The following is a 19,204-nucleotide window of genomic DNA, read 5'->3' on the forward strand; positions in this document are numbered from 1 at the left end:
CAGGGGCTCTAGAGAATGGGATTATCAAGCAAAGAATTTACAATCATTATGGATGATGAATTCAAGAAATAAAAACAATACGAAAAATGCTGTCAGATAAATGAAAATTTAAAATACTATAAACTGCTATAATCAACATTATGCATTAAGTAGATGGGATTACCAAAGACTTCTACAAGCAACGGAGGGAAGTATGAATTAGTCAGAAGATAGATGTGAAGACAGTATATAGAATGAAGTTCTGATAATTAAAAGGAAACAAACTACTGAAGAGAATCTGTTATAACTTTACTTGTAAACACTCAGTGAACAAATACTTTAAACGTACTGATTTTTAAAAACATAAATATATTTCTAGTTCCAAATAAATTGGTACACAGAATAGATCTATTAGATACGGCGGTCCCCAACCTTTCTGGCACTGGGGACTGGTTTCATGGAAGACGATTTTTCCACGGGTAGGGGAGTGCGGTGTGGGGGTTGAGGGGAGGGTGGTGCGGAGCTCAAGCAGTGATGAGCGGCCGAGGCCTGGGGGTTGGGGACCACAGTATTAGAAAATATATCTAGCCATTAATTTTCACCAGTGATATTTTATAGTATTTTTGTGTATTATGGCTACGATAAACAGTAACTTAATGAAACTGCCACTTCATGCATTACCCAGAAGATTAAAGGTGAATTCCAATATGCCTAATTGATAGGCTTTAGAAATGAGGGTAACTGAGCTCAGTATCTTAACAGTGAGCTCTTCTAATGCTTATGCAGTTCTTTTCTGGCACCTTAGGTGGTTTTTTTACAACTGTTTACATAGCATTTACATTGTATTAGGTATTATAAGTAATATAAGAGACTTGTGGCTCTTTTATAGAATGGAGTATTTGCATATAACCTATTAACACAAACATCTTCCCATATACTTTAAATCATCTCTAGATTACTTATAATACCTAATACAATGTGAATGCTATGTAAATAATTGTTATATTGTATTGTTTAGGGAATAATGACAAGAAAAAAGTCTGTACATGTTCAGTACACATGCAACCATCATAGGCCTACCTACATTTTCAATTGGCAGTCAGCTGAATCCAAGGACATGGAACCCATGGATACAGAGGGCCAACTGCAATTAGTTTTTCTTTTTCTAAATACATTCCCAGGCTGTTATCTCATGGTGTTAATTAAATATTACAATATCTGAAAAAACCAAATTCCTCCAAATAGTAAAATAACAATATTGGGTTTCCTTTGTACATAGCAACAACTATTTAAAAATTAATTAGAGAATAATTGTTTTATAATCTCAAAAATCCTGTAAACTTATTAGAAGTTGAAGCTTAAGGAGCTACAATTTAATGTATTACAATACATGTAAATTGTACATTAATATTCCTGCTTTTGGACTAGTCAGTATAAATTCATAGCATTACCTTGATTTGCAATTGAGATTGTGAAACACATTAGTATTACATGATTACACATTGTTTAAGTCTATTTCACAATCTCTCTATACTTGCCTCATTATTTAAAAGGTACTGTTCACTAAACTAATGAAGGGAATTTGAATTTGTATGCCTAAGAGATAAAATTTAATGAAAATATATTTTAAAACTGAAGTACACAATTAAAACTTAGATATTTGGACATACTAAATATTCTATAAAAGGTTTAAATCATGAAAATGCTACTTGTCTTTCTAATGTATCCCTAATTACATTCTCTAGTCAATCCTCAATCCAACTTTTCTTTTCCCATCAACACTTTTTTTAAGAATCAAGCACAGATAACAATAAATGACCAGTTATTTTAATCAAAGAGTGATTAAACTATTAGTATATGTAGCCTTTCAGCACTAAAAACTTTATTCAAAAAGATTAGGTTCACAAGATTAAAGAACAGCATAAAGTTATCCAATTTTCTAGTAAAATCACAATATAGCTAGTACAAACAAGGGAGAGAAAATATAAATTTGATTTTACTTTTCAATTGTCTATTTAAAATATAAGAAACAGATTCTCTTTAGGGAGGAATAAAAAAGGAATAGTCATAATGCTGGCATTTCCATATTTTCCGTCAGCAGAATAAACATTATATGATCAAATATGAAAAAACATTCCAATCACTCTTTTTAAAAGCAATCCTAATTAAAGTCACTGCAGACTGATTTTTCAGAATTTACCATACAGATAGACCATACTTGTGTATGCTTTCTGGATACAGTCTAGAACTAGCTTCTGAGTTTCATTAGAGTACTTATTAAACAATAATTTGTGTGAGTATTTATATACTGAATAAACAAAATGCCACATCCTCTGGTTATTTTTTAAATTAAAACAATGCAGGCAGTTTTACAACTACTGAATCAAGGATATTAGCAATCATTTCCAAGCAATTATAATTGACTATTCAGGTTTCTATTTCCCATATTACAGGATGCCTCAAAGGTTTACAAAGTCATGTAAAAATTATCAATTTATTTTTCAAACTTTGACAGGCTTGGGGAGTTTTGTTTTGAGCAATTATTGCAACTTTAAAAGCTTGCATTTTAAATAGACTAAAAAAGTATGTAATTTGAGGTAAACAATCAACTGATCACATATCAATAGTACTACAACACCCAAGCATTTTATAACGAAAGATTCAATAAGTTTAGAAATGTTACCATGGCACCAAGCTAGAAGGCAATTTAAAATCAAATTAATATGCCAAAAAAAGAATGCCAAACCATGCAAATTCTATAAATTAGGAATGAAGCTAAAATAATTAAGGTGGTTTATTATTTTGAATTCTCTTTCTGTGTTCTTATTAAATCTTTATGGACATTTCCTCTTCTGATTTAATAAGACTATCTGATTCATAAAAAAGAGCTAATGTTATATCCCACAAATGAAAATATTGATGAGCACGCTGTAAAACACAATTCCCTGATTTTGTTCTCTGGTAATTTCAGTTTGCTATGACAATACTGGAATCAATACAAACATTATCTTTCCTGTGAAATAAAATCCAGTATTAAAAACAATTCCAAATGATAAGACTTCCCAACTGGCAGGCTTGAAAATTTAAGAACTGATAGGAGTTTAATCTGGAATATGTATATCTGCAGTTTGCAGCAGATCTGAGACAGTATTCCTTTTGTTTGTTTTCCTGGAAGTGGCAGAAATGCCATTGAAATATTTGAATAATTCAGTAATTATGCCCTGAGGGGACTTAAACTAGATTTTTTTTTTTCTTTTTAACACTCCATACTTCCCTAATTTCCTCACTGGTGGAAGTGGTTAGAAAACTTTCTTTCCACTTTTAAATTGTCAAATATAAACATATATGTACACATTAAAAATAGTAATAACATGAAAAGTTTTACAATATGTTCACTTTCCCTATTACATCCTCCTCCTTCCCCATCATCTTTCATTCCCTTGAATTTTGTGTTAATCGTTCTCTTTCTTTCCATTAATGTTTTTTCCATCAATGCAGGCATTTCTAAACAGCATGTTTTTTTTCAGTTTTTCCAGTTTTGAACTTCAATTAAATGAAATAATTCTACAGCATTCTTCTTTGATTTCCTTCTTTTGCTTCATATTATGTTTCTGACATTCATCCTTGTTGACATCAGTAGCTAAAGTCATTCATTTTCCCAACTGTATGCTATACCGAGGTATAAATACAATTTATCACTCTACTATAATGATAGACATTTGAGTTATGTCCAGTTTGAGGCTATTATGAATAGTAATGCTGTGAATAATCACTTGTGACTTTTGCTACACACGCACAAGTACCCCGTTTGTATTTGTGCAAACATCTGGGGGAGAAATTGCTGGGTTGTAGGATATACACAAGTTAAACTTTACTAGTTAATGCCAAGTGAACTGTACCATTCGTATTCTCACCAGGTAGACCCCAGATTGCAGAGAACCATCAGTACCAAAAAGAGTACAACATACCAGGAGCTGATTTTCCATTGTATTTAAAGTTCTCTAAGTTATTCAACTCTAACCTTCAAGCTCTGCCACAAGAAAAACTGCAGAAGTAACTCTGAGGTCTGAGGCTTTATAAGGAACACCTGTGCACTACCCACAGGAAGTTGTCCAGATCCTCCATTTTCTTGCTTCATTGATTTTACTTCTTGGATTACCTCTCAGACCCTGAATCTCACCATCATCCTTGCTTAGATTTGGTGACTTGGTCACTAACAGTAAGTTCTTCCCCTTCCAGGGGTGGGGAATCTACAGCCTCAAAGCCACATGTGGCCCTCCAGATAGATCTCCAAGTGCGGCCCCTCAACCGAATCCAAATTTTATAGAACAAATCCTTTTAATAACGGGATTTGTTCTACGAAGTTTGGATTCAGTCAAAGGGCTATCATACACAAGGATTCAGAGATCCAGAAGAGCTACTAGCTCTTTCTTTTCTCCACAGTAATTTTCCTTCCACACACTTTTTCCTATTTTGGGCCATATTATTATACATTTGTTCTTTTCCTGTATTTATAAGTTACCTCTAGTCTTTCCTTGTCCTCCATAAGCGCCCAAACTGTCTAGATCTATAAATCAAAATAGGCAGAATTCAGAAGGGAATTTCTTGCCCCCTTCAGTTAATGGTATACTTCCTGTTCAAACTGCCTTGTTGAAAGGGTTACCTGAATTGGTCTTCCATCGGGTGTCAGCACCTCTTCTGAAAGTTCCATCATCTTCAAGGCCATCAGAGCAATGGGTTTAGCATGGCAGAGGCTTTTTCTGTGGAGCCCCGCTGCAACGCAGTATGCGTCACCTATTGTTTCCACCTGCAGCAATCAGACAAATCAAATGCAAACGTATGATAATGAGCTAGAAGAGAAATGATTAGTTATCTGCAATCACAAATGTTGCTGAAAAACATGTCAGCAAAATATCAATAAATTAAGCAATTAGACAACTGTGTGTAATCACAGTTGAGTTTGCAAACAGCCACAGTCAAATACTGACATCTCACTCCAGGGCTGTTCATTAACATTATCACCATAGATGATCACTGAAATTAGGAGCAACTGTAATATAAAATAATTATCCCCCACAAAAATAGAACTGTCAGTATTTCGCCTAGAAAATTTCCAAATAATGGCATTTTACAAAGCCACCCTCTGGTCTCCTTCAAACTTTCAAATAGTCCTTCCCTGGAAAGCATTTTTTCCCAATTTTTCCACCTTGCCAATTGCTCCACCCTTTCAGATATAGCTGTAATTTGTTGTCAGGCCCATTCTTACTGAATAATTACAATACCTAATATTTCTTGCATTCATACTCTGTATCATGAATTCTGTCAACCACTTTATGTACATTATCTCATTTTATCTTCACAAATATCCTAAATGAAAGAAACTAGTATTAGTTATATTTGAGAGATAAAAAATTGAGGTGTAGAAACCCACCCATAAGCATACAATTAAAGAGTTAATGGGCATTTTAGGGGTTTTTCCAGACTCTGTTGTCAGCATCTATTCTGAATATCCATTGCTATTGTTAAATATTTTAAATATTTAACCCACATTAAAACCCCCAAATTTCCAAAGCATAGAACATGGCATAAAAGGCATAAAACTTATTTCCTGAGAAAAGTTTCCTAATTATCCAATAGATATGGTGGTAAAATCCTCAATAGCTCTAATATTATTAATTAGACCAAAGTGATGAAATTTTGTGTTAAATGCCCACTTCCAATGTCACCTTTTCTGTGAAGCCCTCCATGATCCATCCATTAATCCTTAGTAAAAGAACTTATCACTTCCACTATTCTGTTTCAACAGCACTTTCCACATTTATTTGCTATGATATTCATCACAGGCTATAATCAATATGTATCTATATAATCACTATGTGTCCCAGCTGTGATGTGAGCTCTTTACAAATGGAACCATGTCTTTTTCATCTAGGTATTCATAGTGTTTAGCCTGGTGTCTAAAATATAGCTATTTAATAAATATTTACCAAAAGAATAAATAAGTTAATCGTCTATGTTAACCAGGATTACAACAGCAGTCATTCTAATTACTTGCCTATTTTCACCATTCATTTCATAAGCACCAGGTAGATCTGTGTGCTATGTAGATATGTTTAGAAAAAAAATGCCTCAATGACTGGAGATACTTCGATCATAAATATATCGAGAATTATAAAATAGTCTATTAAAATTTAATATAAGTAATTAAATTTCATGTGAATGCATTCTAACACTATAATATTAAAAAGACATCATAAAATTCTTTGAGCACAATTTAAGGAATATTATAACAACACTTAAGAAGCTCATGGGACTATGACTGCCGAACTTGTCACTTGATTATCAGGAAATATGCATCAAAAATGATTCTATTGACCTATTATTACATTCAAAATTTTCACTTGAAGATCTGTTTTCTGATGCTATAAAAATGGAAACAAAATTATATGTAAGAATAGAAAGGCAATGCAATGTGAGTTGGCAATGGTTTTATTCCAAAGACTAAAATATACTTCCTGGAAAGAATTCTCACTGAGAAAGACTCTCAGCAAACAACAAACATCTCAAGTGTGGCCACCTACCATCTTCCTCCTAATAACACAATGTCCTTTGCTAATCCTCACATTATGCCATCCTTTTGCATTTCCATACAATTTTAAAATCTAGAATGCTGTTAGTTATATACTTTGAAATTGATTTCTGATTTTCAGATATCGGAACACATGGGCAGTAAATTGCTTGCACAAATTGAAATGCTTTGCAGTCACTCTGTACACACATGTTCCTGAAGCACTTCCCGGAATCTCTATCATCACCATCATTATCATCTTTATCCTTCTCATCATCTCTATTACCTTTTTAGAAAAAAATTCATTGAGTTCCACTAAAGATTAGTTGTATGTTGCACTTTCTCCTTAGAAGTATGTCATGTAATAGCATGGAAAAGATGGACCAATATGTTACCAAATGATATAACACATAAATGAAGTACAAAATAAATACGTGCACAATGTAAATGTAAAAAATTCACATTGAAATAAATGCATAATCATGTAAGATTTTATAGCATTTGGTTTCTATCTAGCATTTGGTTAGCTATCAGAAAAAGTAGAACCAAGAATCTAGGCAAGAAATAGACATCAAAAAAACAATGACACATACTAGCATGTGGAATTCTCACAGTTATGCACAGACACTCAACCTACTGAAAAAAGGGAAAACCTAAGAGATGTGGTTTTCATAGGCTAAGCTAGATTATGCTGCAGTAACAATAGAACCTCCAAATCTTAATGCACTAAAACAACAAAATTTATTTCTCATTCATGCTACATATTCCTGAAGGTCAAAAGATTGGAGTGGAGGGAAGAAACTCCACATCTCGTCACTCCAGGAACAAGGCTAATATAGCCACCACATCTGGAGCTAGTTACCACGGTAGAGGGAAAGAGGTTCTGACTAATAGCACAGCAGCTCATAAAGCTTCCTCCCAGATGCGACATGTATAGCTTCTTCTCACCATTCATTCACCAAAGCAAGTTATATGGCCATGCTTAACGTAAAGGGAGTGGGAAAATGCAAACTACCTTGTACCCAGAGAGGAGTCAGAAATATTTGGTAAATAGCATAAATGAGAACATGAATGAATAGGTAATCACTCAGAAATTTTCAAATACCCAGATGCCTGTAAAGTTTAAGTAGTACATCTGTGTGATATTTTTCTTTCTTTCCAGATATATTCAGCATCTTAACCTGAAAATCTTGGCAGAAACACTGCTGCATTAGTAATGCAGCTTTCCACGAACACTCCGTATTTCTCTCTTCTCCCTTGGTCTAAGGCAGCTACATACAAGTTTAGCAAAATTAAGCATATGTGGAAATTTTAGTGGATCCCTTCAAAAAGTAATTAGTCAACTTTGCTTCATGAGGAGCAGGGAAAGTGCAAGAAGTATACATCAATTCCAATTGCTCTTGGGGTAATTCCCTTGAGTCAAACCAAAGTGAAAAAAGTGGACATTGTAAACGGACTACAAAAGAACTGTCCGAAAAGTTGACTACGTTCTGAATCCCTTTATAACTGCCTCAGTGTTTTTACATAGTTTTAAATACAACAGACACAATCTAAAATAGTCCATCTCATTTACTTTCACCATATCCCACCTGTTCTTAAATAGCATTTGATAAGAATGAAGATGGTTAAACTAAGCATGGAGATGGGAGAAAGGTAAAGTTTATGCAAATGTCTGAAAAACCTTACATTTTTTTGTGAATTTAGAAGAGGCTTTTAAGTACCAAAAATATTACGTACAACAGCCTGCCTTACATATGACTACAGCTGCTTTTATCAAACTTTAAAGAATTCCCCTATCTCAGTATATGTTTTCTCAACACTTTATAACCAAGATCCTCACATTATTCCAGAAATAAAGATGGTGTAAATCAATTTCTTAGAGCAATGCATTCACTTCTCTTATTCACTTTATTTCAGTTTTAGGTATTTTAGTTTTAGATCATTTAAAAGAATTTATTTGAGCTCCTAATAGAATCACATTCCCATAAAATTCTTCTCCTTTCCCTCCAGGCTAATGCTTAGGAAGGAGTGGGAGTGGGGATTAGTACTGAGGATAGGATTAGCCCAAAGGAACACTGCACACAATTAGGCAATTAACCATCCCTGTCCCATGGGACTCATGACCATCTCAATCCAATTCCATAGTCCTGGGTCTGTCTCCTTTGAACTTTCTAGAGGGTCAGAGAGCTCTGGTAGTCTACATTACTGGACAACCTCCCTCTCTCCCTCTGAATACAATCCAGAGGAGAAGCAAATTAGAAAGTCTCCTTTTCTAGTTGTTTTGTTTCATGTTTGCGGACTCCAGTGTCTTAAAAAGAGAGAGAGAGAAAGGGAAAGGAAGAGAGAGAGAGAGAACGGATGTTGGAGTGAGATGTAGGCAGATGGATGTAGATAAACCCTAATGATGAGAAACACCTTCTTTTCCTTCCTAGTGCCGCACAGAGCACCAAGTCACCTGGTCATGCTCAGGTGGGTGAAAGGAGCTAGCAAACGTCCCACATTCTTCATGGGCTCATTGGCTATGGCTAAGAACACTTGATTCTTGGAAAGGATGCCATATTCACCCTTGCTGAGAGGACTGAGCCACACTTACCATCCAGTCACCTGACATTTTGTATGGTTCCTGGGTGACAAGGAGGACAGGTAAGGTGGAGGGGTTTTCCAATAGTTGGCAGAGAGTTTAAGTCCACAAGCAGTTGTGGAGATCCTTGTTTACTAGAAACCAAACAATGGGGTCATCAGTGGATGGACAAGATTATCCAAAGGCTGGCCAGGAAAAAAGAGCATGGCACAGGCCTTCATGGATACTTACTGGATGCAGAAATGCAGGAAAAACTGTGGACTTTTGTAGATTAAGAGGTCCTCTCCTGTTTGCCCTTCCCCTCACACATGTGCAGCAGCTCTCCACTGTTTATGTCCCTGTTTTGCCAGATACTAAGCAGCAAGGGTGAAATGGGCTCCTAGCTAAAGATAAAAATCCAGGTGGTAGTGGCTAAGCAAAGGTCTCAGGTCCAGGGAATGCCCACTGGACATGCTAAAAGGTAAGTGGCTCACCATAGACAGTAAGCATGAACCCAGTCTTTCATTGTTCTTGAGGTTGCAGTTCTTAAATATGCACTGATCCTCATTGGAAATGACTCATAAAGACCTACATCAAAGAGAGGTGGGAAGGCCCTCACACAGACAAAGATTCAAGCAATGTAGATGAAGGCAATACAGTCTTCATCATTTTTTTGGCTTAGACAAAGTGATGGCCATATCCATAAAAGCCATGTTCTTGAAGTTGGAATCACTGAAAGACCAGAGTAGCCAAGCTGCAGAGAGGTCAGCACATACACATCACTGTTGGCCAAGGACAAGTGCAACAACAGATGGCAGATGATCCGAAGCAAGGGCAACTTCCAAAGGTAAGAGTTAGCTACACTGATACCTATCTGCGTGAGGATCTGCGCAGCCCTGCTGAAAGTAACTTGGCTTTCCCTCCACGTAGCAAGTAGCATTTCAGGAGTTTGGCCAGAGATCCTTTTAATAATAACAGCAATCTTGTCAGATTCTGGGAAGTTGTAGTCTGAGGACCAGGTGAAGAAGCCACAGGTGATGTTCTACTCCTGCAGATGAATGACTGGGGCATGGGATCCTTGCCATGTGATTGGAATGGAAAGAATAACCACTTGCCCAGAGGATCTGACCCCATATTGTTTAATGATCACTTTATTTCTGAAGTACAGGTTGGTTCAAAAGAAGAATTTGAACTTGTGACCTGTCCTTGGATGTCTGAACTCTTTCTCCTCCTAACTGATATGATCCTCAGCAAATCTGCATCCTGGCCCCTAAGCATGACCCTTGGGTGGGGGTGGTTCCAAAAAGTGGCATCCCAGAAGGTGGGTATATTTTGGTTGATGAATCCATGTCCCCATCTAAGTGCCACCACATCCACCCAAATTTGGGCTCCAGCTGGAGGAAGACCCTGTCAGCCTGAGCACTTACTGACTCTAGCTGCAGTCTCCAGAAAGTCCTTGAAATGATCACATTCGAGGAGCCACAGCCCTGCCTCCTCCTTCATCTCTACCACTTTATTTTCCTTCATGACCTCCTCTGCCCTCCCCATAGACATCATAGCATCATCTCTTCCTCTACCTACACTTCTTCCTTCTCCAGCCTCTCTCCACCTTTTTTCCACCTACCACCTCCTCTGCTTTCCTTACCTCTTCTGTTGCCATTGAAAAGTGGCACACTCCTCAGTCAACATCATTTGGCCAACCCTGTACACTAGCTACTGCCCAAGACCTAGACTCAACTTCCGTAGGGTTTCTAACATTTATGGGGGGAGCAGAGGCACTCTTCCCTAAAAGCATGTTGCCTACCACTAACAGTACTGCCAGTAGAAAATTGAGGCATCCCAGGTAATGGCTGGCAGGATGGGGTAGCCCAGAAATTGCCACACCCATGTCACCCCAACTCTAGAGGAGAGGGTGCCCCTAGTCCCAGTTGCTATGTATAGAAGTCACAAAAACTGAGCAAGAAGAGGCTCCACTTCCCACAAGGGACCCAGAAGCAGCCCCTACGTCTTTGGAAACTGAACATATGCAAATTCATTCTAGTCAGACACTATATTGTGATCAACCTCAACATTTTATTCCATCCCCTCCATAAAATATTGACCATGAAAAAGCAAAATTATTATTACGCTATTCTTAGTTTTTATAAATAATCTTACAGTCATTCAATATTAGCATCTTCATTACAGGATCTTATTTTATGATGCTAAAAGTTAATACTCTAGAAATAATTTTGATATACTAATGTTGCAGAGGCTGGAGCTCTGTACTTGCCCTCCATATGAAGTTATGGGTAATATCTATAGAACTAAGGTGTGATAAGGAGTCATTAAAGTAACCTCATCATACCTCCTACTTTCTATTTGTACGACCACCTGTCATACAAAGAACTGAAAATCCTCATTTGACATTGTTATTAAGCTATACTGGCACTTCAGAGGGAAGAATTTCTGTACACAGGCACCCAATCCTTGCATAGTCCCAGGAAAATAAAAGGTCATCTGCTCCTAAAGCCCATTGTCATTGTTACATGTAGGCAGCTATTTTCCCCAGTGGCTTTAAATTCATAGCTGATCATTCTCAGAGACCCTGATACAGAATATGGATTGCAACCAGGTTTATTTACTCTTTCTAAAGGACCCTGATGCACTCATTACATTTAAAGAAGTCTCAAAATGAAAAGAAGGAAAACTATTTCCACTTCACTGACTACGCAGTTCTTTTAGGGCACATCCCAAACCAAACTGCAAACAAGGCAAAATCTATCTCAGGACTTAGCCCTCATGTTTTTCAAGTTTTCTTTCCCTATATCTGGATCTGTAACTTTCTTACATCCATTCCATGGACAAATTTCTATCACTCCTCTCAAGGTAGATATCATGTTGGGGTCTGTGTGTGTGTGTGTGTGTACACGTGAGTGTGTTTGTACTCTCCTCCTACTGGATATTTATTGAATTTTATATCCCTAGACCCTAGCACAGTATCAGGATGCCCAAAAAGACTTTTACTAAATGCTTTAAATTACATCCAATTTCTGCATTTAGGAATCAGAAGTGTCCCTTAAGCAAGTTTTTCAAATGTAAAACTCAGGACCACTTGCATAAGAGTTACTCAGATGGTACTGGGTAATTGTTAAAAATTAGATCCCCAAGTGCCACTTGAATTTATTAAATCAAAATCTAGTATAAGGCTCAGAAATCTGCATTTTCAAAAGCTCCTAGTCATTCTTTTTATGATTACCAAAGTCTGAAAAACTTCTGTATGTGATGTGAGTTAAAAATAGCAGAAGATTCACCCAAATATTCACCTTATTTTAAAGAGCCCATAGGCTTCCAGAAAGAAGAGACGCAATCTAACCTGACTCCCGCCATTCCCATGTATTCCTCTGTCTTCCACTCTATCGATAGGGGTAATAAACTTTTCCAGACATTTCCTTATTTGTCAAAACTGTAGACTAAAAACAACCAGCCTAAACGTGTACATACACCCCACCAATGTTGAGAATAATGTGGCAGAGTAGGCATTCAACAATCAAAGAAAGTTTGTTAACTTCAATTAAATACATCCAAGTGACTCATTCATAATGATTTAGCAATTCAGGTGGAAATAAGTTTTAAGAATTTACTGATAAAACTACATCAAAAAAATTCCTTCATTTTTTAAAACAATCTGTCTAATGACACTCATTTTGGTTGATATTTTTGACCCAAATACGGCTTCTTTTAAGGCTGTCTCCACAGTGCTCAGCTAATACAGCACTGAAAATGAGGTCATGGATATAAATAGAACAGTGATTTGGCCTGGGAACTACTCCCAAATGAGAGAAAATGGATTCCAAATGACTGCCTATCACAGAAAGCTCTCCTTCCGAAAAATCTCTCAGTAGATCTATCAATGTAAATTCTGGATCTCACACAGGAATCCTGATCATGTGGAAAATACTGTTGCTAGGCTCCAGGTTCTTTATGTAAAGGTTATTTAATACTGAGGTACGTTAGCAAATAGAAATATATTGAAATATCCAGTAAAAATTTCATTCTCAATCCTCAAGTTAGATGTTGGCAACTCAAAATTTCTTTCTGCTATATAGTAAACAGAACTGTAAGATCTTCAACAACAGGGCTCCAGTTTCCCAGATTCATCCATCACTATCATTCTAACTAACTCCATGTTCCAATCAAAATGAATAACTCGACGTTATTTGCAAACTTTCTGTACCTCCCAGCACCATATTTATACTCAAAGTTATTGCTCTACCTGGAGTCCATCCATTCACTCTTTATAAAATAATTATTAAAAGTGTATTATTTTTAAGAAAAGTTTTCCAGGGATTCCTGATTTACCAGAACTTTAAACATGTCCCCATAGAATTGTGGATGTCTGCTATATTTTGAATAAACACATAAAAAGTGCTAATTGATGTCACAAAAGTGAATAGTGTGGCCCCATTAGCAAATCAAAAGTAAATATTTCATTAGGAATTTTTTTAAAGGAGACAATCCAACCCTCATAAATCCTACTATTCTTAGATATCTATGGAATGATTATCTTCTATCCCCCCCCAGATTAAGTATAGTTTTAGAAAGCAAGCCTTCCCCAGCCCCTCTTTTTTTCATTTTTGACTTCTGTCAAATTTGTCACCTGCTTCCAAGTCCATCTCTTATACTATATCTTTTCTGATTTTCTGAAAGTATCCCCATTCCTCTATTATCTTTGATTCTTTTAAAACTTCAATAAAATTTGGCTTTTGTCTCTTTTATACTCCAGTCATTTATATTTTGTACTTTATAATTATTCTGTCTAGATTGCTAAATCATTTAACTTTGAAGGCAAGGACAATGCCTTAGTTATCTTTTAAGTATTGCATGCAAGCATTGTAGACACTAAAAAATTATGACGGAGTCAGATTGTATGATAAACATCTCTATCAAGAGTTAGGTCAATACAGATAATGTATAAATTACATTTCGAAACCCAAGTCATTGTTACATGACTATAAAATATATCTATTCAACCAACTCACATTGATGAAGAACACATTCATGGTACTGGCATAAAAATAGACATATAGACCAACGAAACAAAATAAAGATTCCAGAAATAATTCTACACTATCTTTAACAAAGGCACCAAGAATACACAATAGGTAAAGGATTGTCTCTTCAATAAATTAATTGGGAAGCTGGATTGGGATGGGAAAATGAAACTGGATCTTTCTCTTAAAACATACAGAAAAATCATCTCAGGGGAATTGTGGCCAAGATGGCAGGCTAGAAGCAGCCCACACTCACTGCTCTCAAAGAGAGGATCAAAAGTTGCAGGTAGAAGTTTGTTCACTTACAGATGGACTGTCTCAGAAAAGAATATTTTGAATCACTAGAGAAGTGATTGGAGATACTCAAAGTGAAGGAGAGAGAGGTGAGGTGATAGCTTGGCAAGATCGAAAGGTACCTGGGGGAAGCATCCACACATGGGGACAGGTCAGGGAAGAGATCAAGAGATCCCCAGGGCTCTACACTCCTCCAGTGGATGCTGAACGTGAGCTGCAAGGGGGCTCCCCCACCACAGCAGGCCTCCAAACTGATCAGGGAGCTGCTTGAAGACTGTGCAGTAGCATTGCACTGGAGAGCAGGCACAGCGGGTTCTGCCAAATTCTGCCTCTGGGTCACTGCAAGACACATTATTCTGCACTCTCAGCCAGAGCACCTGGTCTATAGAGGGGTCAGCTCCACTGCAGCTGCCTCCCCATTACCCCTGCCAGGCTGGGGAGGGAGTGGATAGGGTGCACATTCTCACACACCCTCCCTCAACAATGCCCCAGCCACCTCCAAGGGATCCAAGGAGAGCAGGCACCTATTGACCTTCAGCATCTGCCACCGCCATCTTGATAGCACTGTGCCACCTGAGTAGCACCACAGCAGCTGTTGCAGTTGGACCTGGGCGAATGGAGACAATTCGCCAGTGGGGCACTGTACATCTCCCCAGCTTCACCAACCACAGGCTGCTCAGCTTCTGTTGCTGAATGAGCTATACCACCACTGGCCCTGGTCCCACAACCTGCCCAGGCAACAGCCAAGGTCCCTTGACCTACCCAGGTACCCACTAAGGCCCAGGACCTGCCCAACCGCTGGTCAAGGTTCTGTGACTCACCCAGCCACCAAGACCCTGTGCTGCACATGCCTTGGTGGCCCCATACATTGTAACCCTGGTGGTGTAGTGGATTGTGCATATTGGTGACCTCAACCACATCCTGTGCTGCACAGCCACTGTGGTACTGCCCCTTGCACACTGCCATAGACCCCTCATTGGAAGCCACCCCTCACCATGTACTACCAGTGCCCCTGAAACTGAGCAGAGTGAGCACCCACAGACCTGAAATCTGGGGCCACCACCTAAATAGCCTCACCCAGCTGCCACTGCCACCTCTGCACAGAGTTTCAAGCAAGGCAAACTCCCTTGCCACCTGCCTTCATGGGGAGTGATTCTCCCAGCCTCTTGGGAGGTTCCAACAGCAACCTGGGGACAAATTCAACACTGTATGAAAATCCCCAACACCAGCTTGGACTGTGACAACCACAGGGGAATGGGATGATGCAGCAGAAGAACAATTGCATTACAAGCCCTCAGTGTATCCACCCCTCTCCCACAAGGTCAATCCTCTGAAGTAGAATAGAAGTGCGCCATCCTAGGACTTCTCCTTCCTTTCACTAGATAGGAGAATGCCCAGTAGAGGAAAACAGGTACACTGCAAACCTATCTGTCTTGAGCTGAGAGAAGAGGTTTCAGATGAGGAGAAACCAGCATAAGAACGCTGGCAACATGTACAAACAAGCTGTTTTGACACCCCCATAGGATCACAATGGGATGTCAGTAACAGACACCAACCCAAAGGAAACTGTCAAAATGTTAGAGAGGGAATTCAGAATATGGATGGCAAATAAGATGAATGGAATTGAAGAGAAAGCTGAAAACCAACACAAAGAAGCCAAAACGTTTTTTCAGGAGATGAATGAAAAAATGAAAAAGTCATTAAAGAAATAGACAACATAAGAAAAAATATAAAATAACCTAAATGAAAGAGTCATTTAGGACAGCAGTCCCCACCCTTTTTGGCACCAGGGACCGGTTTTATGGAAGACAATTTTTCCACAGACCGGGGGTCGGGGGAAGGTTTCAGGATGATTCACACGCATACATTTATTGTATAATCAAACCTCTCTGCCAATGATAATCTGTACTTGCAGCTGCTCCCCAGTGCTAGTATCCCCCACTCAGCTCCACCTCAGATCATCAGACATTAGATTCTCATAAGGAATGCGCAACCTAGATCCCTCGCATACACAGCTTACAGTAGGGTTTGTGCTCTAATGAGAATTTAATGCCTCTGCTGATGTTACAGGAGGTGGGACTTACGCAGTGATACAAACAATGGGCAGTGGTTGTAAATACAGATGAAGCTTCCTTGTTTACCTGCCGCTCACCTCTTGTTTGCAGCCGGTCCCTAACACGCCATGGACTGGTACCTGCAGCCCAGGGGTTGGGGACCACAGTTTTAGGAAATTTCAAAATACAGCAGAAAGCTTCAACAGCAGGCTAGACCAAGCAGAAGAAATAATTTCAGAGCTTGAAGACAAGGCTTCAAATTAACCCGGTCAGTCAAAGATGCAGAAAAGAGAATAAAGAAGGGACAATAACTCAGAAAAATGTGGGACCACGCAAAGCTAGCCAATACAAAAATTATAGGTATCCCTGAGGGAGGAAAAAAAAAAGCAAAAAGTATAGGAAACCTACTTGAGCGAATAATTGAGAGAAACTTCCGTGGTATCACCAGAGATCTAGATATGTGGATACAAGATAGTCATCAAACACTGAAAGATTCACAGCAAAAAGGACACCACCAAGACACATTCTCATCAGTCCGGCCAAAATCAAATAAAGGAGAAAATTCCATAAGCTGCAAGACGAAAACAACAACTAACTTACAAAGGAAAACACATCAGACTAACAACAGACTTCTCAGCAGAGATCTTCCAAGCTAGAAGGAATTTGGGCCCCATTTTTAGTCTTCTTAAACAGAACAATTGCCATCCAAGAATACTGTACCCTGCAAAACTAAGTTTCATAAATGATGGCTATATATAAACACTTTTCCAGACAAGCAAGCATGAAAGGAATTTATGACTACTGGACATACTCTATAGGAAATGCTCAAAAGTATACTCTACATGGAACAGAAAAATAGTTACCCACCAGTGTAAAATCTCCTGAAAAGTAAAGCTCACAGACCTTATAAAACAGTAGCACAAGAGGGAAAATAAAATAACAATGTATCATTCAACATGATGAACAGAACAGATTCCCACATATCAATACTAACACTGAATGTGAATGGACTTAATGTTCCACTTAAAAGACATAGACTAGCTGAATGGATGAAATATCACAACCCAAGTCTATGCTGTCTCCAAGAAACACATCTAACTCACAAGGACTTGCACAGATGAAAGCTAAAGGGATAGAAAAAAGTTCCATGCAAATGGCATTCAAAAGCAAGCAAGTGTAGCCATTCACATATCAGAACTTGGATGGAACTGCAGACTATTATCCTAAGTGAACTATCTCAGGAATGGAAAAACAAACACCACATGTTCTCACTAATAAGTGAAAGCTAAACAATGGGTACACATGGGCACAAAGATATATAAAGGACATTGGAAATTAACTAAGAAGGGTGGGAGAATGGGACTGACATGAGGGATAAAAACTTACTTATCAGGTACAGTGTACATTGTCCAGGTTATAGGCCCTCCAAAAGCTCTGACTTCACCATTATACAGTGTATACATGTAACAAAAAACATTTGTATCTCCTTAATATTTTGAAATTAAACAAAAAAGAAGAAAAAAGAAAAATCAACTCAAAATCGATTAAAGACTTAAGTGTAAGTTCTGAAACTGCAAAACTCCTAGCTGAAAACAGAGGGAAAAAGCCCTTTGACATTGACCTTAACAGTGAGTTTTTGGATATGACATCAAAATCACAGGCAACAAAAGCAAAAATAAACAAGTAGGAATACATCAAACTAAAAAGCTTCTACATAGCAATGGAAACTATCAACAAAATGAAACAGGTAACCTACAAAATGGGAGAAAATATTTGCAAACCATATGTGTGATAAAGGGTTAATATTCCAAAATATACAGGAAACTCAATAGCAGATACTAAAAATAACAGAATTTAAAAATAGGAAAAGCACCTAAATAAACATCTCTCACAAGAAGACATATAGATGGCCAAAATGTATATGAGAAAGTGTTCATACTAATCATCAGAGAAATGCAAATTAAAACCACAATGAAATATCACCTTATACCTGTTAGGATGTCTATTATCAACAGTGTGAGATAACAAGAGTCGGTAAGAATGTGGAGAAAAGAGACCTTGTACACGGTGGGAATGTCAATTGGTATAGCCTTTATGGAAAACAGTATGGAGGTTCCTTAAAAAGTTAAAGATAGAGCTATCATACTTTTCAGCAACCCCACTTCTGGGCATATGAGTGCTGTCCGGAAAGTATCCAGCCATGTAATATGCTCTTGTTATATTAACAATGGCTGGGTGCTTTCCGGACGGCCCTTGTATATCCAAAGAAAATGAAATCCGTAGCTTGAGGAGATAGCTTTGCTTTCATGTTTATTGCAGCATTATTCGAAATAGCCAAGATATGGCAACAATCTCAGTGTCCACTGACAGATGAATAGATAAAGAAAATATTATGTATACATGCATATACACACACACAATGGAATATTATTCAGCCATAAAATAGAAGGAAATCCTGCCAGTTGTGGATAAACGTAGAGGACGTTATGCTGAGTAAAATAAGCCAGACACAGAAAGATAAATACTACATGATCTCACTTATAAGTGGAATCTAAAAATGTCAGGCTCTTAGAGAATAGAATGGTGGTTGCCAGGGGCTGGGGGTTGGGAAAATGGGAAGGTGTTGGTCAAAGGACCCAAAACTTTAGTTACAAAGTTAATAAGTTCTGGGGATCTAGTATACACTATGGTGACTATAGTTAATAATATTGAATCA

The 19,204-nt window shown here is 37.8% G+C and overlaps 1 protein-coding gene across 2 annotated transcripts in view; it reads right to left on the reverse strand.

Moving 5' to 3' along the window:
* Window positions 1–19,204, reverse strand: part of GUCY1A2 (guanylate cyclase 1, soluble, alpha 2) — a 356,160-nt gene that overhangs the window by 74,499 nt on the left and 262,457 nt on the right. The window contains exons 6-7 of one of the 2 annotated variants that reach the window (XM_012659180.1): window positions 4,643–4,786; window positions 4,017–4,051 (exon numbers count right to left, since the gene is read on the reverse strand). In XM_012659180.1, the coding sequence (XP_012514634.1) occupies window positions 4,017–4,051; window positions 4,643–4,786 (179 nt within the window). The remainder of the gene's footprint in view (window positions 1–4,016; window positions 4,052–4,642; window positions 4,787–19,204) is intronic. The other variant, XM_012659179.1, reaches the window with a different exon arrangement.

This window comes from Propithecus coquereli, unplaced genomic scaffold, assembly GCF_000956105.1.
Source record: "Propithecus coquereli isolate 6110/MARCELLA unplaced genomic scaffold, Pcoq_1.0 Scaffold6, whole genome shotgun sequence".
NCBI classification, from domain to species: domain Eukaryota; kingdom Metazoa; phylum Chordata; class Mammalia; order Primates; family Indriidae; genus Propithecus; species Propithecus coquereli.